The sequence below is a fragment of the Manis javanica genome, chromosome 15, assembly GCF_040802235.1.
Source record: "Manis javanica isolate MJ-LG chromosome 15, MJ_LKY, whole genome shotgun sequence".
NCBI lineage: Eukaryota > Metazoa > Chordata > Mammalia > Pholidota > Manidae > Manis > Manis javanica.
This window is the reverse complement of record NC_133170.1, coordinates 58,709,964-58,730,431: the sequence shown is the minus strand read 5'-3', so window position 1 is coordinate 58,730,431 and position 20,468 is coordinate 58,709,964. Positions and strand designations below refer to the sequence as shown.

The following is a 20,468-nucleotide window of genomic DNA, read 5'->3' as shown; positions in this document are numbered from 1 at the left end:
TCAACTTTATTCAGTCTCAGGTTTCTAAGTGACCTTAATAAATGTCACTAAAAATTTTTCTCAATGTTTTTCTCTACTTCTCCCTTTTAAGAAAATACATTTATGTTGGGAGAAAATAAGAAGGGAATGCAGGACGTCCTTTGAGAAGCCAATAAACCTTTTGTATCCTGCAAGAGTGGCCTATTAGCACAGAGCACCTCCTAGAAAAGGCAAACTTAGCCTGGGGGTACATGAGAAAGAAGTGATGGACTCATCACCCAGAAAATCCTTTATTCAGAAATAAGACAGTAAGTTAAACATTAAAGACCTTTCTCAGATACAAGATCTCTGCTTATAGAGCCAATTATAAGCCATTTCGCTAACACGCTCAATTTGGTACAGTATTCTGGCCCAGCACAATACAAGCCCAAGTTGTTCTGTCAGTTAATCCTGACGTTGTAGAAAAAAAGCCTTTACAAACCAGGTAAAGGGAGGACTTGTACTGGTGTCCTGCTCCTTTTTGTTTACCTTCTAATTCCCTTCCTTTCCCTCAGTGGTCCTTTCCCACCGTTTTTTCAGCCCCACTATCCTGGACGGTTGGTTGTTTTCACAGTAAATCACTTTACAAACCTACCATTCTTCGCGGGGACATTTTTCTCTTTTAACGTTTGTATTAATATCAACTGACTTCAACACACAGGATCTGACATAACATTTAAGTACATGATGGGCCATCTGCCTTTCCTGAGTACACCCACCTCTTTCCTCCACCCTGGTGACAATCCGAAATTTCAAAACCCACAGAATACCTCTTAAAGTTACGTATCTGCGATGTGCTCCCCAAACAGGTAAAGGGTGGGGAGAAACTAAGTTGGGTCAGTAATTTGGCAACGGGGAAACCACAAGTTAAACTCAAACAAAGCCCATCGGCCTGTCCCAACATCCGGCAATTTAGAGCAAAGCTCAATGCGAACCGTTCTCTTGAACGCGCATGGTTGACTTCGGGAATAGCACGGTACCCTCCGACGGGTGAAGGGATTTCCTCCCCACGGAAAACGTCTACACATTTGGGGGATCGCAACCTCTGTAGACAAGACATAAAGCCCCTCCCACCCGACCAGCCCCGCATCAACACCGCGCAGCCCTCTGCTCGCGCCTACAGTCCCACAGAGGTCTCGCGATAGCGCTCAAGAATGCGCGGGACGCCAGCAGGCGGAAGACAGGACCCCGAGGGCCAGCGCTGTGGGCATGCTCCGTACTCGCCTCCTCCCAGGGCTGGAAGCGTGTGTGCGCCATCCTGGAGCAGCCCGTTAAGTCGTGGCCTATTAAAAAAAAGCCCAGCTCGACTCTCTCCGTACCAGTTCTCAATCATCTCCTTGATGGCATTAGCCGGCCGCTGGATAACTTCCCCTGCCGCGATACGGTTCACTACTGTCTCGTCCAGCCGCCGAATAACCCCCGCTACGAACGACATCGTCGCGGCCAGGAAATCCCAAGTAGATTCGAGACGCTCACCGGAAGTATCTTCAGCCAATCACCTGTGTCTCCTGTTTACGTCATTTATCAACTCCGCTTCCGCCAGCCTGCCCCGTCCCTCAGAGGCGGTGCCCCTTCCAGACCTAGGGAGACATTGATTGGGCAACTTTAGTGCCAGTCAAGCTTCTTGAAGCTGTGGGGCCTTGGGTCTCTCCGTCCCTCCCTGACGCAGCTTCAGCTCGCCAGCTGGGAGGCCGTGCGTCTGCTCCTCCTATTGGCTCTTTCCTCTGCTACTAGAAATCTGCAGCCAATAGGTAGGCAAGTCGAGGCGGGGGCGGGCTGCGGCGGCGGCGTAGAGCGGAGGCGGTGTTCGCGAGGCGGCTGTTCCAGTGCCCGCGACCGCCGAGGCGTGTGCGTGACGCCCCGCAAGAGCAGGATGGAGGTGGACGAGTCTCGGGTGTTCCGCGCCGAGTGGACCCAGCGGTACCTGGTGGTGGAGTCGCCGGAGGGCGAGGGGGCCCTGTGCCTGGTGTGCCGCCGTCTGGTCGTTGCCACCCGCGAGCGCGATGTCCGGCGCCACTATGAGGCCGAGCACGACTCGTACGAGCGGTACTCGGCCGAGGGCGAGCGCGCCGCCCTGGTGGAGCGCCTACGACGGGGAGAGGCGGCTGTGGCGCCGCCGCCGCCGCCGCCGCCTCTAGGACCCGCGGAGAGGGCGGCCCGGGCCGGCCTGGGGCTGGCCCGCCTGCTGGCGCGGCAGGGGCGCGGCTGGGCGGAGGGCGCCTTCGTGCGGCAGTGCCTGGAGGAGACGCTGCGGGCCGTGCTTCCTGAGCACGCGGGCGTGCTGGACACCATCGATTGGTCTCCGGACGCTGCGCGGCAGCGTGTGCTTAGCATCCACCGCGATCTCCGCGGCCAGCTCTTCACCCGCGCCAAGGCCTTCAAGGCCTACTCCCTGGCCCTGGACGACCAGGCCTTCGTGGCCTACGAGAACTATCTCCTGGTGTTCGTGCGCGGCGTGAGCCAGGACCTGCAGGTGCACGAGGAGCTGCTGACGGTGGTCAACCTGACGCGGCATTTCAGCGTGGGCGCGCTCATGGCTGCAGTGCTCGAGGCGCTGCGCGCGGCGGGGCTCAGCCTGCAGCGCATGGTGGGGCTCAGCACCACGCACACGCTACGCATGGTGGGCGAGAATTCGGGGCTGGTGTCCTACATGCGCGAGAAGGCCGTGAGTCCCAACTGCTGGAACGTCATCCACTACTCGGGGTTCCTGCACCTGGAGCTGCTGAGCTCCTACGACGTGGATGTTAACCAGATCATAAATACAGTATCTGAGTGGATCGTGCTAATTAAGACCCGCGGCGTTCGGCGGCCCGAGTTCCAGGCCTTACTGACGGAGTCCGAGTCGGAGCACGGCGAGAGGGTTAGCGGACGGTGCCTGAACAACTGGCTGAGAAAAGGGAAAACCTTAAAGCTAATCTTCTCCTTGAGGAAAGAGATAGAGGCGTTCTTGGTTTCAATAGGGGCTACGACGGTCCACTTTTCAGACAAGCAGTGGCTTTGTGACTTTGGTTTCTTGGTGGATATTATGGACCACCTTCGAGAGCTCAGCGAGCTGTTGAAAGTTAGCAAAGTCTTTGCTGCTGCTGCCTTTGACCATATTTGCACCTTTGAAGTTAAGCTGAATTTGCTGCAGAGGCATATTGAGGAGAAAAACCTAACACACTTTGCGGCCTTCAGAGAAGTTGTGGATGAGCTTAAACAACATCTTAAAGAAGATCAAAAGATATTTGAGCCTGATAGGTATCAAGTTGTGATCTGTCGCCTCCAAAAAGAGTTTGAGAGACATTTCAAGGACCTGAGGTTCATTAAAAAGGATTTAGAACTCTTTGCAAATCCATTTAACTTTAAACCGGAATATGCACCTATTTCAGTGAGGGTGGAGCTAACAAAACTTCAGGCAAACACTAACCTTTGGAATGACTACAGAATCAAGGACTTGGGGCAATTCTATGCTGGGCTGTCTGCTGAATCTTACCCAATTATCAAGGGGGTTGCCTGTAAGGTGGCATCCTTGTTTGATAGTAGTGAAATCTGTGAAAAGGCTTATTCATATTTGATTCGAAACCAACACACTCTGAGCCAGCCGTTGACAGATGAGCATCTCCACGCCCTGTTTAGGATTGCCACAACTGAAATAGAGCCCCAGTGGGATGATCTTGTGAGAGGAAGAAATGAACCGAATCCGTGAGCCTTTGTAGTACAACATCGAAACACAAGAATCCAATTCTAAAAGCAGAATAATTTTTCGAGCAAACTAACTTGGATTGTGGGAAAACATCAAGTTTATTCACCCAAATTGATCATGATTCAAATTTTTCTGACAAGATTTTTTTTTTCTTAAATCTCAAGAGGAAGAGAGTGAAGCACAGAAACACCTTATTTTAAACTTATAAGGTCATTGTCTTTTGCTTTTATGGTATAATTGTTTTTGAAGAAGTTCAGTACAGATGTGAGTTGATTTAGAAGACTGTTTTTAAGGTGTTTTGAAGAAATTTTAGTTCTCATTTTAACAATGTTAAAAGTTCTGATGCATAGAGTCTGAAACTATCAGCTCCTTAAATGTATGTTTTAGCCACTTTGCAGGACCTCAACATAGCAAGTCCAGAAGTTTTTGAAAAGGAAGACCATACATACAGTGCAGGTATTTTGTCTATCAAAATGTTTGAGACTTAAAAAAAATTTTTCTGAGTCTGAAGTAAATACTGAAAATATTGACAGATTCCTCCCACTCATTCCCCCACCACCACCTGCCCCAGCAATAAAGGTATTACTAATAGGGGACTTCATCAGATAAAATTTTAGTCAGAGGAGCAAGAATTACTTTTAAATTGCAGGTTTAGGAGGCTTCCTGCAATTTGGTGATCAGACTAACCAATTATTGGAGTTTTCCCCTGAGCTTTTCACAGTGGGGTGCTGTTTTATCAGCTTGCCTGTTAAAGTACTACGGTAAGTATAGAATCTTAACAGTTGCCAATTAGTGTTTCTTTTTTCAACCTTTGACAGAAGTTTGGTTCTGTCAGAAAGGATGAGAAAAAAAGAATTTCGCACTCCGGGATCAGGAGATAATGAGATAGTTTATCTTATTTGTCCTATCTGCTTGGATGTTATGCATTATAAAGAAATACAGCCTAAAGGAAGGCCTTTATTTTAAAGTGAGATAGTATCAGATTTTGTTAGCTGTTGGAAATGGATTTATTATAGAGTTTGAAACTGTCCCACACGTTCTGTACATAAGAGAGTGCACAAGTAGAAATATGTAACTTAAGAAGCAGCTTTGTCGACAGATTGTAGCAGTTTCTAGTGAGACATCTGCTTTGTGCTCAAACAGTAATTTTCAAACTTATGTCAACCATGAAAAGGAAATCTTACAGTAAAGCCAAATATGTAAGTGTTTTAAAACAGGACCCAGATTAGAGATCATTTCAAGTACAGTTTGGAAATTGGAAACTTGTGCTAAAGTCTTGTCTTGACTATTGTTAACACGTTATTCTGTGGTCATTAATCCTGCAAATTCAAGGAACCTGGATACAACCAAGATTTTTAAGAGGAACTGATGCCTGAGCAAATCAAACTAGATGCCTTAAGAGCCCAAGAACCAAAATTTTGTTAGTGGTTCTCAACCGGAGGTAGTAGACCCTCTTTCCAGAGATGTTGGGAAACATGGATTTTTTTTGGTTGTCATACTTAGTGGGGGGTTCTGTATGAAGGACCCCCCTGCAGTGTGTGTAGGACGGCCTGGCACAATGAATTATCCCTCCCAAAGTGCCAGTAGACCTCCAGTGTAGATTCTCTTATTTTGAGGGACAGGGCAAATTACCGGTAGAAGCAAAATTAGAAGGGCAAGTTGGGCAAACTGACAGTACTTGGTAGGGGAGATTGATTCCAACATTCCAGGTTTGATTGGTAGGATACAGTGGAGGCTTTGATAGGTTCTGTTAGGTAGATACAGTAGCATTTCTAAATCAGTAATTGATACTGGACCAGATTCAAGGACTCTGTTCTGTTGTACATGATTGGGTTAGTGCGAAAAAGCAAGTGTTCTGTATTAACAAGATAGTATCAGGGATGGTCAAGTCAAGTTATTGGTTACTAGGGAGTAAGCTTTAAATATCTGGAAAAATGACAGTGAAAAGCCAACCAGACAGATCTACCGGTAATTTCCCAGTAGTTCGGAGTGTTCTCTGTCATGACAAGTACTTTATTGAAGGGATGATTGGCAGTCCTGAAAGCTGCTCTGCTTTCTAACCCCAGTTTCACAGATACTGAAGTCTTGTACATTTTGTGGAGTAACACTATATATTTTGCTTAAGGTAATAATTAAAGTAGCTTGCATCATATAGTCACTGAATTGGGGTGGGAAGATGTAAGGTGAGGATTTTAAATTGACATTGAATAAGAAATTTGCTCTAAACTAGTCTTGTTTGTAAAAAAGGAGAATGTGTATTTTACTGTTTTCTGTATTAAGTAATTATGTAACTGCATGGCAGTCAAAGTTTCTTTTTTTTTTTTTTTTTATAAAATAGTTGTTACTGGTCCTGTTGTGTCAGTGAATATAGTTAAAATAAGTACTATTTTTTAAAAAACTCTTATGTCCCTGTATCTCCCATTCTATTAGTTTTCTTAGAAGGTTTGTCTATTCCCAGCCTCCCATATTGCCATACAAACTGCTCTAACCTTGCTCAGTCTTGTCAGTGTACTTGCCCTCTTTGAAAGCACTGGCCACTCTCTTGGAAATACATGTTTACTTTGGCTTCAGGAGATGCTCTTATCACGTGTGCTTTCTCAACCTTCTTTGCAGGCACCTCTTTCCCTTAAATAACTGTTGGGATTTTTAAGTTTGTTTTAGGCTATATTCTTAACCATTTCTCTAGCTGATCTCATCTCCTTCCATGACTTCAGTTACCACCTACATGCAAGTGACTCCCAAATTCTTACCTCTTTTCTAGACCTGTCCTCCATCGTACATCTAATTGCTAATTTAAATCCACTTTGCTGTCTCATAGGCACCATAACATGTAATTGATCTTGCCCCCAAACCTCCTCTGCTTGTGTCCCTCTTAGTAGATGACACTACCATGATCAGGCATCCAGTTGCCCTTGCCCAAGCTCCAAACTGACTTATCCGTGCCTTTTCCTTCATCACCACATCCACTCACAAAAACCTTTCTGTTAAATCTGCTGTCTAAATTGTCTTAATTTTCCAGAGCTACTATCCTAATCCAGGGGATCAACCTACCTGAATTAAAGCAATAGCCTTTTGGTTAGTCTCCCTTCCTCTGTTTCGATCTCTTTCCACACTGCAGCCAGGTTGTTCCAGAATGCTCATATCATTCTATCACTTTCACCATTGCTCTTACGATAAGATACAATTTCTATACATCTTTCAGGTTTTGGATTATATACCACTTTCCAAAGTCCTCTAGACTAGGTGCCCCTACTCTGTGCTTTCTAAACAGCCTGTTCTGTTCTTTCCCACCTATACACTTAGCACACTTTATTGTCACTTCTTACTGATCACTGCTAGACTGTCAGCTTTGTAAGGGCAGGGACCATATACCTTGCTAATAACTGTTACATCTCTAGTGCTTAGCACAATGCCTGGCATTTCAATAAATGTTGGATGAATAAATATTTGTGTAGTGTTTAATGATCTCTGAATCCCTGTCATAGTCTCACAAGTGAACTTTGACCTTCACAGTGGTCCTGCCTTAGAGTGCTTGCTGGGTAATATTATCCACATATTACAAATTAAAAGACATGAAACTAAGTTCTTTGTGTAGAGAATTTGCAGTTTAGCTTAGTGCTTGGCATGTGGTACAAAAATTATGTAAATGTTGCTGAGGAAACAAACTTAGATTGCAATTTGCTCTAGTGAACATAAGTAGTAAAGCCAGGCTTCAAACCCAGGTATACTTGCATAAAAATCCACTGTTTGTAGTACTAAGACTTTACCTCCTTGATACAGAAATCTTAATTTTTTTTTTTTTAATTTCCAAAGGCAGACACTCAAAGGAACCTGGATGAAAAAGGTTGGACAAATATTTAATGGACTAAAACAGTACTTCAGTAATTAAAAAGCTATAATCAGGACCAGAGGTAATGTTGCTTAAGAGTTCATGTTAACCATTTTCTTCTTGTAAACATCCACCCTAGTTGAAGATGGCATTCTGTTTACTTGCAACTTCACAGACGGTTTCTGGCTCTTCTGGGATTTAAAAGTAAGTAAATTTAACAAAATACTAGAATGACTCAGCCCTTCGGGTCACTAGATACTCAGTTCACTCGCTTTCTTACCTGCAGAATGTCCTTACCACCTCTCCAAGCAAGATGACCCAAAAGTGACATCTGGTCCATGTTTACCTCTTAGATTGGCTACGTTTCTTTGCTTTCTTATTCACATGTGTCTCTGAACTTAATTTCTGGGTAACGGGCTTTCAGGCTTCATGCGAAAGTCATACCCTTAGTGTCTTTCTTGAGCATTTTTGTCCAATTTAAACGATTAACAAGGTTACACTCTTAGTTGGATGTCTACTCCGAGGTGTACTGACTCAGTCAGAGATCTTAGCAGTAGGTGCGATAGCAGTCTGTTGACTCAATCCTGCTATAAAACTGGGTTTTAATCAACCTTTGGATTAAAGGATATCATTTTTATCTTTTTGTAATTGAGAAGTGGCCTCATCTTACCCCATAAGTACTTGAGCTTGTGAACTCTGTTCTCTTGCATTTCTGCTTGCAAATTGATGAATTCTTTTCTGAGTTCATCTCTTTCTTACACATTTTGTCAAATGCAGCCAATAGCGACCATAAAATATTTCTCTTGTCTTTTTTTCTTTAGTAGAGGATAGATTCTCTGCCCTCCAGTTTCACCACTCCATCACAGGATTTGCTCCTACATAACATTTCTTCCATCTGCTATTGCAGTTTTTGGAATGCCTGCCAATTAAGCCAATGTTCAGTACATCAGGTTTTTTGAAAACTACCAAGTTCTGTGTTGGGATGGGCTTCGTTGCCATGTGGTAACAACCATAAAAATCTCAGTGTCTCACACAGCTTTTATCTTGCAACTTGGCTAGGGCCTTTGTGCTAGGTTGGGTTGACAAACAACGGTTTACAGGTAAAATCTGTCCTGCCTGTTTCTGTAAATAAAGTTTTATTGGAAGACAGCCTTGCCCATTTATTTACATGTTGCCTGTGGCTGCTTTGCTCTGCAGTGGCAGCAGTATGTAGCTGTGACAGTGTATGGCCCACAGAGTCCAAAGCATTTACTACATATCCCTTTACAGAAAATGTTCACAGATCCCTGCTTTAAGTTGTCCTTGTCCTGGGACGCAGGCTAACCAAACAGATGTCCTCTAGGGTGTGACTGCTCGTTTTGGGAAATGAAAAAAATACAACAGATCACATACAGGCTCTGGAAGCACTTTGGCCAAAGCCAAGCACATGGCCATGCCACAGCTGGAGTGTGATCCTTCTGCAGCCATGAAGTGAAACCAAAACATTTGGAGGACAACATAAATGATGAACACATGCTTGTATCTCTTCTTTATGTAATTTCTTTCAAAATGGTTTTTCTTTTTCACTGAGGTGAAACTTAGATTTAGTAAAGTGTGCAAATATTAAGTGTACCCTTCTGGGTTTCACTGTTGAGCATGCCCTTGAGCCCATCACCCAGATCAAGGCACTGAGCATTCTGGACCCCAGTGGGTGCCCACATGCCCTCCGCACATGACCACTCTTCTGACCTTTATCACTATAGGTGGATTTTGTCTTTTAAAACTTTATGTAAATGTAATAATTTTGTGTGCTCATGTCTTGTTCAACATTATGTCTCAGTCATCTGTGTTGCATGCAGCAGCAGTTCATTTTTTCTGTGTAGTAGTAGTCCACTGGGTGACTACCACAATGTAGGAATCCATTCTGTTGATGGAAATTTTGGTTGTTTCCATGGTTGGTTGTGGTTATTATGAATAAAGTTGTTAAGAACACTTTTGTATCTGTGTCAGTGAACGTGTATACCCATTTCTGTCAATATATTCTGACATATACTTTGCTTCCATACTATGTAATTACCCACAGAGCAACCAGTGTATTTATATTTAGACCGTGAAATTAGACCATGCTAACTGCTCAAAATCCTACAATGGATTAATATCACAACTAGAATAAAAGCTAAGGTTTTTGTCATGGTCTGTTAAGCCCTGCATCATCTGCATCCACACATACCTGCACACATACCTTTTTCTTCCTTCTTCATCTTACATTGTATCTTTTGTCCCTTTTCCTTTCCCCAGTCTCTGCTCTGTAACAGGCACTGCAATTGTAAATTGGGGAATCAAGATGATTTGACCTTGTCCTTAAAGTGGTGAAATTTACCTGGATGATTTTAACAAGCTGTAACACTGGCTTATGTTAAAATTACTAGTTCTGCGGGGAATTTGGCAGAACTGATTAAAATAGGCTGAAATAATTTACAATAATGTTTAGTACCTGAAGGCATTTAGAAAATAAGTAAAATGTAAAAGCTCCTTGATAAATTGAAGAAATGAAATTCTTGCATTTTCTACTCGTGAGGAATTAAGAGTTCACCAACTTGGTGACACTGTTGTATTTCTTTTTACTGTTAACATTCACTTCCATGGAGGGATAGGTGTGGGCTGAGAGCTGGGGTGAGGAGAGTGAGAACACATTGGAAGTCCAAAATAGTTCAGCCATAACAAGGCCTCCTTAAATGTGCCATTATTGGTATATTATTGCTTATAAAATAACAGAATTTATAGACTTAAGCTCCTAACACATTTTTTTACAGCTTTATTGATATACAGTTGAAGTACAATAAAATGTAAGTATTTAAAGTGTAAAATTTGGTTTAGACATACATGTAAATGCATAAAACTGCAATCAAGATGAACATTTTATCCTTCCCAAAAGTTTACCATTTGGTGTGGACTTATGGAAAGGGAAATCAATTCCAATTTAAGGGGAGGGAAGGACTTCTTGGAAGGAGAATATGAGGATGTTTCAACCATCACTGAACATCCCTGTGAACTGAGCCAGCCAGCCTGGCTCTCCATCACCACCCAGCTCTGGGGCCACTGGCCAGCAGACCTCCTCTCATGCTGACGTGGCATTCCTGGGCAGGGACTTGTGGTGGTCCAGCTTGCGGTGCCTTCCCTGAGGGCAGAGGGGGGTTCCTTTAGTGAAGGGAGTGATGAAGTGCACCTCGTGTCTGATGGCTTTCTGATTGTTAGAAACCCACATGCCCTGGCCTAAGGGGAAACAAGGGAATGATTAGAGAAAAAGGAGTATCTCATGGAAGAGGTGGAGGGTGGTAAGTTCAGCAGTAATCCAACAATTATTTAATGAAGGCACGTTAGTGCCAGGCACTGGACTGGCACTGGAGATTCAGATTACTAAGCCGAATGAATTTACTGCCTTCCTGGAGCTTGTCTGTACCATCTGCACATCTGCCTCATTCTCTGAACACCAGCTGCCCCTGCTCATCTCTACTTTTAATGGAACAGTGTAGTTGTTATAACAGGAGAAATGCTTTAACGAGGACCCAAACATGGCTACAGGCCCCCAGCCCTGTGGTTGGTGAGGACGAAGAGGAGAGGAACACTAGAATATAGTCTGGGTGGACAGACACCAAAAGTGTTCTAATAGGATCACTGTCAGAGCAAGTTGCTGACTCGGTTAGCAACACCTGACACTCAAGAGCCATTCCAAGGGGTGGTTTGACTCCTGTTATCAGGGTCTCTCTGACCCTTCTGAGTCAAAATTTAAAAACTGAATTTAGGGAGTCCACGGAAAGATAATTTATTCCAACACCTTTACAGGTACAGAAGTTGGGTCCCAAAGAGGTGGCTAAAGCTTTTCTGGATTATGCATTAGCACCAGGACAAACGCTATTTCCTAACTCCTGTTCCAGGGCTTTTTCCACTCTGCCATTGTTGTCATTAACACATTGGTCCTGTTACCCCATTCCTCTTAAGGAACGACGGCCTGTTTGCCAGGTGGAGGACCCCAGTATCCTCACAGCCTTACCCTGTGGTTCTGGCTAACAATGGCTGAGACTGGGTATCTCGTAGTGCTTACACAGAAATCCTTTAGGGATCCAAAATTCTTTGTGATACTGTTACCTTAGATATATAATAATTATAAAGTTTTCATATCTTGGTGTATTCTGAAACAGTTTAAACAGTGTACATATTACCTGCTTCTAGAGGGCTTGACAAAATTTATCTGAGAAGAATGAAACTGGTGCCACTTTAGGTAGTCGTTTAACATTTTTTCACTTTCTTAATATCTCTTGCTTATCAATTTCCATTTTTAAAATTTCGTAGGAAATTTTGCTTTAACATTTTCATGTGTATTGAGTCATAGCATTTTTATTTATCTCCTCTATATCTCTTACTCCCTTTCTCGCTCCTAATGTTCCCACTTTCCCTTTTGCTTAATTAGCCTCACTACAGAATTCTTTTTTATCCTTTTCAAAGAATTTGCTCCTATGCTTACATACCAGTGCCATTATTTTCTAATTCATAGATTCCTGCTGCTATTTTTTAAATTCACTCTTCCTATTTTCTTACTCTTTTTTCTTAGATTATTTTTTCCACATCCTTGAATTGAATATTTTTACACTTTAATAATTAACCTATCTTCATTGTACATCAAACCTATTACCAATGTGTAAATTGCTAAAGCCTGTGTTATGCCTTTTACTGACTTGAATTCTTATTTGACCGATGTGGATGCTGTACTGTGCCACTGAGAAACCTCCATTAGCACTGAAGTTCTTATTTCTTCTCTTAAAAACAAGGCTTTCTTATATAATTACAATGTGATTGTCACACCTGATAATTTTTTGACAAAAATCAGTGCCTCATCCGTACTCAGTTTTCCCTATTTGTTCTAAAATATGACGTTTGCCATTGGTTTCTTTAAATCAGGATGTTAATAAGGTCCACACTGTGTGTGGTGGTTGTGTTTCTTAAATCTCAGTCCAGAGGAGTCCCTCTGCCTGCTCCCCATTTTTTCACACCATTGTTTTGTTGAAGAAACCAGGTCAGTTGTACAGAATGTTCCACATGCTATAGTTATCTGTTTTCTTCCTTGTTGGGTTGTTTAATTTGTACCTCTATCCTCCATATTTCCTGTAATCTTCTAAAAGCTTGATTAGGTTCAGGTTTAACTATTGTGGCTAGAATACTGAAAAGCTGGTACTGTGTATTTCTTAGTGCCTCACATCCAGATCACTGGCTGTCTTTGCTCCCCAGTTTTAGAAATAACTGCGATTGGCCAGTGGCTTCCAGGCTTCCAGCCCCATCCTGCCTTTGTCAGTTTTCCAATTAGTCTTTCATCTGATGCTTTTGATCCATTGATCATTGTGTCCTGAATCTATTATTTCATTAGGACTTGCACTAGTTATTATGTATTGCACTTCGTTAGTTATTTTTCTAGCTCTATCATTCCCTCTACATTTATTAGCTGGGATTCTTCTGTAAAGTAGAACTTTTCCATATTAACAAGGACTGTTTAGTTACCTTGAAATATAGTTGAAGCAGACATGCCAAGGAGTCACAGAAAAGATCTGTGAGGATAGGAATTTATTTTGCTTTACTGATGAATCTCCAGGCACTAGTTGGCCTTCATTAAATAGTTGTTGAAGGCACAATAATTCCTTAATTCTTCCCCTTTAATTACTAATTTTCACAGGAATTCATGTCTCTTTTTTACCTGTGGACTTTATATTTTAATAAAACTTTCATTTATAAACATGCAGGCTTTTACAGTTTAATTGTTTCAGTCTGCTCTCGGTTTTCTTCTTTTTGATGCTCTTGTTGCCTCATCTTTGGCCTTTGGGAGAGCTTCCTCGAGTTGCCTCCTGCATCATTTGCCAGGATCCATTAGTCTTTGATACCTTCCATACTTTCCTGCCTAAGATGTTCCAGGCTCATCTCTAAGTACGTACCCCGTATCTGGTCTGGAGCCCCAGTCCCTTGAGATAAATAATGGTAGAGATCATCATTAAGGTGTTGGCATTGCTTGTTGCTCGCTGGCTGTCATTGCTTTAGGCCTTTCTAATGCACAGAACTAAGAAATACATAGTTTATGGCCATACTGATATTTCCAATTTAAATTTTAAACATTGCAAGTTTTTTTTAACTTCTTTGATTTTTGTACTGACATTTACTTTTATACTGAAAATGTTAGTTTCTAAAACATTGGCATAATAACTTACTTGCTTTATCTACAATATACATAAAATATTTTCAAAATAACTTTAAATGATTCAGTAATATTAATAACAGATTACCAAATGAAGTTGAGATTTCTGGACAGTTGTAGTCTTTACAATATTTCCCACTAAGATTGTATAGTCAAAATATTGTGCTATACAGTTATTTCAATTGTAAGTCAATTGAAATAATTATTTTTGTATATGGTTATATATATATATATATAACTTGATATTCATTTAGGTTTATTTCAGTTTGGGACATGTTTAGATTGCCTTTTTATTTTTTAATTTTATGTTTTGTGTATATAAAGGAAATATTGCTTCTGAAGATAAAACTGTATGATGCCTCATTTCCATCTTTTCCCTTGTAATGCAACATACAGAGCTGTCTGAAATTAACCCTGGGTTCTCACTGGATTATCTAGGAAATGAGCTAGCCAGGCTCACATCCTTTTCCTTAATGGAATGACTGCACTTGTGAAGTGTTAGGGACAACTGCTAACTTAGAGGGAATACCATCCACACAAAACTGCTCTCACTTCTGACACAAATACAAGTTCAGGAGGCTCCCAAAACTATCATCAGATTTCAGTAATACACTAGCAGGACTCAGAACTCTCTGAAAGCTGTTGTACTCATGATTATGGTTTATTACAGGGAAAGGATACATGTTAAAATCAGTCAAAGGAAGAACAGAATCCAGGGAAGGACCAGAAATGGAATTCCTGTTGTCCTCTCCCATGAACTCAGAGCACTGATGTATGACCATAGCCATAGAGTATTGTCACCCAGGAAAGCCCACTGGAGCCTCAAGGTCCAGTTTTAACTGGGGCTCCATTAAAAACACAGCTGATGTCTACCTGGCTAGTCTCACTCTCTAGTCCCCAGTCACTCTGGTATGACTCAAAGTCCCTACCCTAAATTACATTGTTAGACTAGGGGCATGACCAAAGGCCCCCAGATAAACAAAGACATTCCTATCAGGTACAGTTTTCCCAGGGTTTAGAGATCACATCCCAGAAGCCAAGGGTAAAGACCAGACCTTTTTGGGTAAGGGTAAATTCTTTTTTTTTTAAATTGACTTATAATTGATATAGGTTAAATTCTTTACTACACAGCAGCTAAGCTGTTCTCATGGTGTCAGTAGCTTCCGCCTGGCATGTCGTATCTGCAGAATCCCATAGGCTCCAAGGTCCCCGGGGTACAGGATGACTTACTTTCCCAGACAACTCTTGTGAGTAACTGGCACCTCTAATCCCAGACTGCCTGGCATCAAGCACCGCTATTCCCCTACTGGTCCAGTAAGAAAGACCCACAGTGGGGAGGAATTGAACAGGCTGCGTCCAGCAGATGCCCTGGTCCTGCCACTCCTGACCAGGGGTTGCTGGAAAGACTGGGAAACTTGTGACCTGTTTTTCTGACTGTGGCCTTGTGAGTTTTCCCAAGTAAAGGCAATTCCTTACCCATGGGCTGTACAAAAAAAAATGGCAGCCCCAAAGGGACCTGAAAGAGAACATTGCATTATGTAAGGTTCATTTTTTAAATGAACAATATGAACAACATTCTCTGGCGATCACTCCAAACTGTCACAAAATGACCTTCCTCATTCTTTGTAATGCTGTAAGGATGTACCTCATTTATCCAACTAGCCCAGTAGATTATGTCCAGTGTTCTATTTTCACAAATGACATGTTCATGAATTTAAGCATTGGTCATTTCATAGTTCTGCTGGCAAAACTTTGAGACAGATTGCTGGAAGAGGAACTTCTAGATTAAAGCATTAATGAATTAAATGTTTTCTGAGATATCATCCAATTTTCCTCCTTTGCGGATGTTCCATTTCACTGTCTCACCAACAATATACAGATGTCATTTCTCCACAGCCTTACCAAAAACAAAAGTAGAACTTTGGGATATTTGCCAATCTGATGGTTATAACAGGAATGGTATTTCAGTAGTGCTTTACTTTATGTTTCTTTAATATGAAGAAATTGAACATTTTTTATATGCTTGAGAATATTTTTTTCTGTGAACTATCTGTTCAAATCTGCCCCGTTTTTCTGTTGGGCTGTTGGCCTTTTAAAGTTTTTAGGAGTTCTTTATATATTAAAGATATCAGTCCTTTCTCTGTGATATGAGTTACAAATATTTACCTAGTGTGCTATTTTTTCTGGTTTTGTTCATGGTTTCTCCCATGACAAAGTTAATTTTTTTTTGACAAATCTTTAGCTAGCTTGACTAAGAAAAAAAGAGAGGACTCACATTACTAAAATAAAAAATGACTGAAGGGAACATCATTTACAGAAGTAAAGAGTGTGATGAAAGAATAATGTACCAACTGTATGTCAGCAAGTTAGACAACTAAGATGTAATGGACAAAATTCCTAGAAAGACACAAATTACCAAAACTTACTTGGGAAGAGATAGACAATCTGAATAGATGACGTATAACAAGCAGAGAGATTGAATCAGTAACCAAAAAGCTACTCACAGAAAAACCCTGTCCCAGATGGCTTCACTACTGAATTTTATCAAACATTTAAGGAAGAGTTAATACCAGTTCTTCACAAACTCTTCCAGAAAACAGAAGAGGGAATATTTCCAGCTCATTCTGTCAGAATTACTCTGATGCCAAAACCAGAGACATCACAAGAAAACTACACACAAATATTTCTTAAGAAATAAAGGCAACAATCCTCAACAAAATACTGTCAAATTGAATCCAGCAACATATAAAAAGAATTATACACTATGAACAAGTGACATTTGTCCCTGGAATTCAAGGTTGGTTTGTCATCTGGAAAAAGTCAATTAACATAATCCTATCAAGGATAAAAAACAAAAACCACATGATGAAGAAAAAGTATTTTTCATATAAATGCCCTTTCATATAAAAGCATTCAACAAACTTCCTCAAAATGATACTGGGAATCTATTTAAAAACCCAGAGCTAATATCATACTTACTGGTGTCTCTAGTTGTCTAGTATCTGGCCATGGGATGATTAGGGCAGAAGGATATTGCCTCCTGGAGTGTAAGAGCCAGTTGGAGGAGGTGTTTCAGAGTTACAGGCTCCGGTTTAGTTGGTTGCATATGAAAGGCACAGTCAAGGAGTCATTTGCTATATCTAGGAATTAGCTAGCCCTGGAAGGGTCAGTCTCTCCTGGATCAGGAATAACTGAGATGCCAGAGCATCAAGAATACAGAAAAAAAGGAAAAAATGTAGTTAATACGAAGGAAATTTCTGATTCCATGATTTCCTGGCAGAGAAAAGGCAAGTCCCAGCTCATGGACAGCTGAGTGATCCCTGTGTGATGTTCAGGAGACTCATTTTAGGAGTTTCCTTTTCCAAAGGGCACTGGCTTTTTCTTCAAGCATGGGCATGTCAGTCAAGGGCCAGCCAGCGGCATGATGAAGAACTCAGTTCTGGCTTTTGTCCTTGACTTGAGTTCCTCAGCTCCCATGTACCTAGGAAAGCTCACCAGCTCACTAATATCATTGGATTAAGTACTGCCTCCAGCATGGGTTAGTCTGCCTCTGGTGGATCACATGGGTTCCCAAGACAGAGCTGCAGCCTCTTCCTATGCAACGCAAATCATTTTCAGTTGGAATATGAAGGGTGCAGTCTAAAGAATTCGTGATGGTGAGGGTTCCTTCCATGGGTTGTGACCATTCTCTGCTTCTCCTTTACCAAGTATGCTTGACTATTATTCCATCTCTTGAACACAGGTAGAAAGACTGGACACCAGCCAACCAGTCTTACTGATCAGGCAGCCTGCAAAACACTGTCCTTAGGTGGCTGTTGGAAAGAGATTTTGGTTTACCCCTGTTCTTATAGCTCCTATAGAGAAAGTATGTCCTGCTCTACGTGTTATGTAATGTAACTAATTGTTAGAGCTTGTGGGTGAGTACCTGGAGGTCTTTCATCTTTTGCGTATGTTGAAAATTCCATAACGAAAAGGTTTTTAAAAATGAATCATGTTTGTACCCATTAGGATGGCTATTATAAAAAACAAAACAAAACAGAAAATAAGTGTTGGCAAGGATGTAGAGAAACAGGAATGCTTGTGCACTTTAGGTGGGAATGTAAAATGGCACAATCACAATGGAAGACAGTAGAGCAGTTCCTCAAAAAATTAAAAATAGAACTGTATGATCCAGCAATTCCACTTTTGGGTATGTACCTCAAAGAAGTGAAAACAGTGACTTGAAGATATATTTGTACACTAAAGTTCACAGCAGCATTATTTACAACAGCAAAAGGTGGAAGCAATGGGTGAACAGATAAAATGTAGTGTATGGTACAGTGGAATATTATGCATCTTTACAATGGAAGAAAATTCCGTTATATGCTCCAGCATGGATGAACCTTGAGGACATTATGCTGAGTGAAATAAACCAGACACAAAAGGACAAATACTGTTTGATTCCACTAGAGTATCATAGAGACAGAAAGTAGGAAGGTGGTTGCCAGAGGGTGGGCAAGGGGGAAATGGAGTTATTATTTAATGGGTATGGAGTTTCAGTTTTGTAACATGAAAAGAGCCCTGGAGATGGATGGACAGTATGAATGTACTTAATACTACTGAACTGCATGCTTAAAATGTCAAAGATGGTAAATTTTACATTACATTTATTTTGCTACAATTTTAAAAAAGAATCCAACTACCCTACTAAGTTAAACATAAGCCTGCCCCAGGACTTGGCAATTTCACTCCAAGGTATTTACTCAAAAGATATGAAAACATGTGACAAAAATGTTCATTGTTGAGGAATGTCAGTAGTGGCCTTAATTCATAATAACAAAAAAGTTAACCAAATGTCTATCAACAGGAAATGGATAAATAAAATATTTTCTCTTCATACAATGTGTACTAATAAGGAAGAAACCAGTGATACACATACAACAGGGATGAATGTCAAGACATTATCCTGGGTGAAAGAAACCAGACCCACAAGGGAACTCACTGTTTATAAGAAGCTCAAGAACAGAAAAATCCAAACTCTGATAATATTATGTTCGTGGGAACTAGAGGAGTGGTTGCCTGTGGGGAGGGAGGATGGGATACAGGGGTCAGGAAGGTGGGGGTCGGGTGCTGCACACTTGTGTATATGTGTATTGGCTAGAAAGGTCCAAGAAGGAATTTTCTAAGTTGACGGAGGTATCCTGTATGATCCAGCAGTTCCACTTTTGGGTATGTATCTTGACTGGGGCGTTATATATTAGATGTCTATATTAGTCAAAACTTATAAAGCTGTATACTTAAAATCTGTGCATTACTATAAATTACTTATATCTCAACACAATTTGTCTTAAAAAATTATCTCTGCTCTCTCTGTCTCCACTGGGGTCAATGAGGCAAGGATGGAAAGAGTAATGTGTTTTTTACACTATTCTCTATGCTTTGCATGTATCAGGTAACAAATGACTGCTACTCCTTTCTCACAAGCAGGTTTGCTTGTAATGAAACAAGGGCAGCAAACGGTGATGAGTGGCATAGCCTCCTTAGGTGACGAAGAGGGCAGTAGCAGATAGCCGTAGGTGAGCTCCCTTCAGCTGGACCACGTCACTTGGGCCAGGGAGAGTGTTCAGGAGGGGGGCATGCACAAGAGAAAGGTTGCTTGGTGAACAGCCGGCCTCAGCAGTATCTTCGGTGTCAGTGGAAAGCCGGTTTCCCTGGCAACAGGGGCCTAGTTAGTGAACGGTGCCTCAGCAGGCATCCGGCTTCCATAGCAAGTGTGCAGAGAGAAAGGACACCTCTCCACCAAATGAAACACTCCCTTTTAGTCTGCACTCTTGGGTCTGTTGATGGCTTAAAAACAATCAGAAAATGCCAACAACATAATAAGGAGCTGTGGGGCCCTCACTGCTGCCCTGAGCAGTAACCGTGTGTAACCTTGCCTCATATTCTTCTGATACCCATCTCTATACCACTAGCTCAACCCATCAACTCTAGATGTGCTCTCCTTACTGGCTGTCATGATAGGTGAGGACTTAGTGAATTCATACCACCCCATTTCCCCTGTCCTTCCTGACTCACCTTTTCATGGCTGTAACATTGATTATGTTCTATTAGTTACTTTTGCAAATTTAGCTGCTATTTTTAAATGATTCATTTTTCCTCTGTCAGTTTTCACCAGTGTGTGTCCTATGGCTGTGCCTCCATCTCTGCTGCCATTTCTACCACCTGGTAACCCCACCCATGCAATCGAGGGTTACTGTTCAGGGACTCCGTTTTTACATTTACATTGTCAAGGTTGAAAATTTTTACATTCTGTTCAGAAAGCATAACTATCCCCCACACTCGACTTCTATGTTGATGATACAAGTTTAAAATTAATAAAGAGTAAATTGTTATGACGTATTATTACATTTTCTCCTATACTTACAAATGTCACAACCCTGGACCCCTCAAAAGACAATGTTCCTAGCAAATTGTCAAATGGATTTTCTTTTCTTAAACTAACACAGTTGCTCAAATTCATATCACATTTTAGTTCATTTCTAATTTAGATCATAAGCTTCCTGCCCTTTGGAATTTTTTATTGTTGTTCCTGCCCTGCAGACCCCCCATCCCAAGTAAGAGAAGTATCAAAGCCTTTGTATGTAGCACTTTGGTTTCTTTTTTATTTTAAAATAGCTGAGGATCTATTCTAGAATTCTTCTAAAGGGCATCTTTTTGGAGCCCTCTGACCTTCTGCTTTAATT

The 20,468-nt window shown here is 41.5% G+C and overlaps 2 protein-coding genes across 28 annotated transcripts in view; one reads left to right on the top strand and one right to left on the bottom strand.

Annotated features, from left to right (window-relative positions):
- The window catches only part of MLH1 (mutL homolog 1), a 39,127-nt gene extending 37,531 nt beyond the window's left edge, over nt 1-1,596 (bottom strand). For all 3 annotated transcript variants that reach the window (XR_012125851.1, XM_073223634.1, XM_073223635.1), the window contains exon 1: nt 1,338-1,596. Coding sequence is in view for 2 of the 3 variants with exons in the window: in XM_073223634.1 (XP_073079735.1) it covers nt 1,338-1,453 (116 nt within the window). In the remaining variant the exon portion in view is untranslated. The remainder of the gene's footprint in view (nt 1-1,337) is intronic.
- A 159-nt stretch (nt 1,597-1,755) lies between these two features.
- Nucleotides 1,756-9,503, top strand: EPM2AIP1 (EPM2A interacting protein 1). 25 transcript variants are annotated; one of them, XR_012125875.1, is made up of 4 exons: nt 1,756-3,912; nt 7,521-7,547; nt 7,672-7,736; nt 7,819-9,503. XR_012125875.1 is itself a non-coding variant. In XM_073223662.1 (1 exon), the coding sequence occupies exon 1, from the start codon at nt 1,892-1,894 to the stop codon at nt 3,704-3,706; it is 1,815 nt and encodes a 604-aa protein (XP_073079763.1). In that variant the 5' UTR covers nt 1,756-1,891; the 3' UTR covers nt 3,707-9,503. The 25 variants fall into 25 exon arrangements, 1 of the variants encoding a protein (XP_073079763.1); XR_012125874.1 differs by having other exon boundaries at nt 7,517-7,547; XR_012125870.1 differs by having other exon boundaries at nt 1,756-4,159; nt 7,517-7,547.
- Nucleotides 9,504-20,468: the final 10,965 nt, after the last annotated feature.

Excerpts from the sequence above, each read along its gene's own strand:
- EPM2AIP1 (XM_073223662.1), top strand. The coding sequence starts at position 1,892 with ATGGAGGTGGACGAGTCTCGGGTGTTCCGCGCCGAGTGGACCCAGCGG.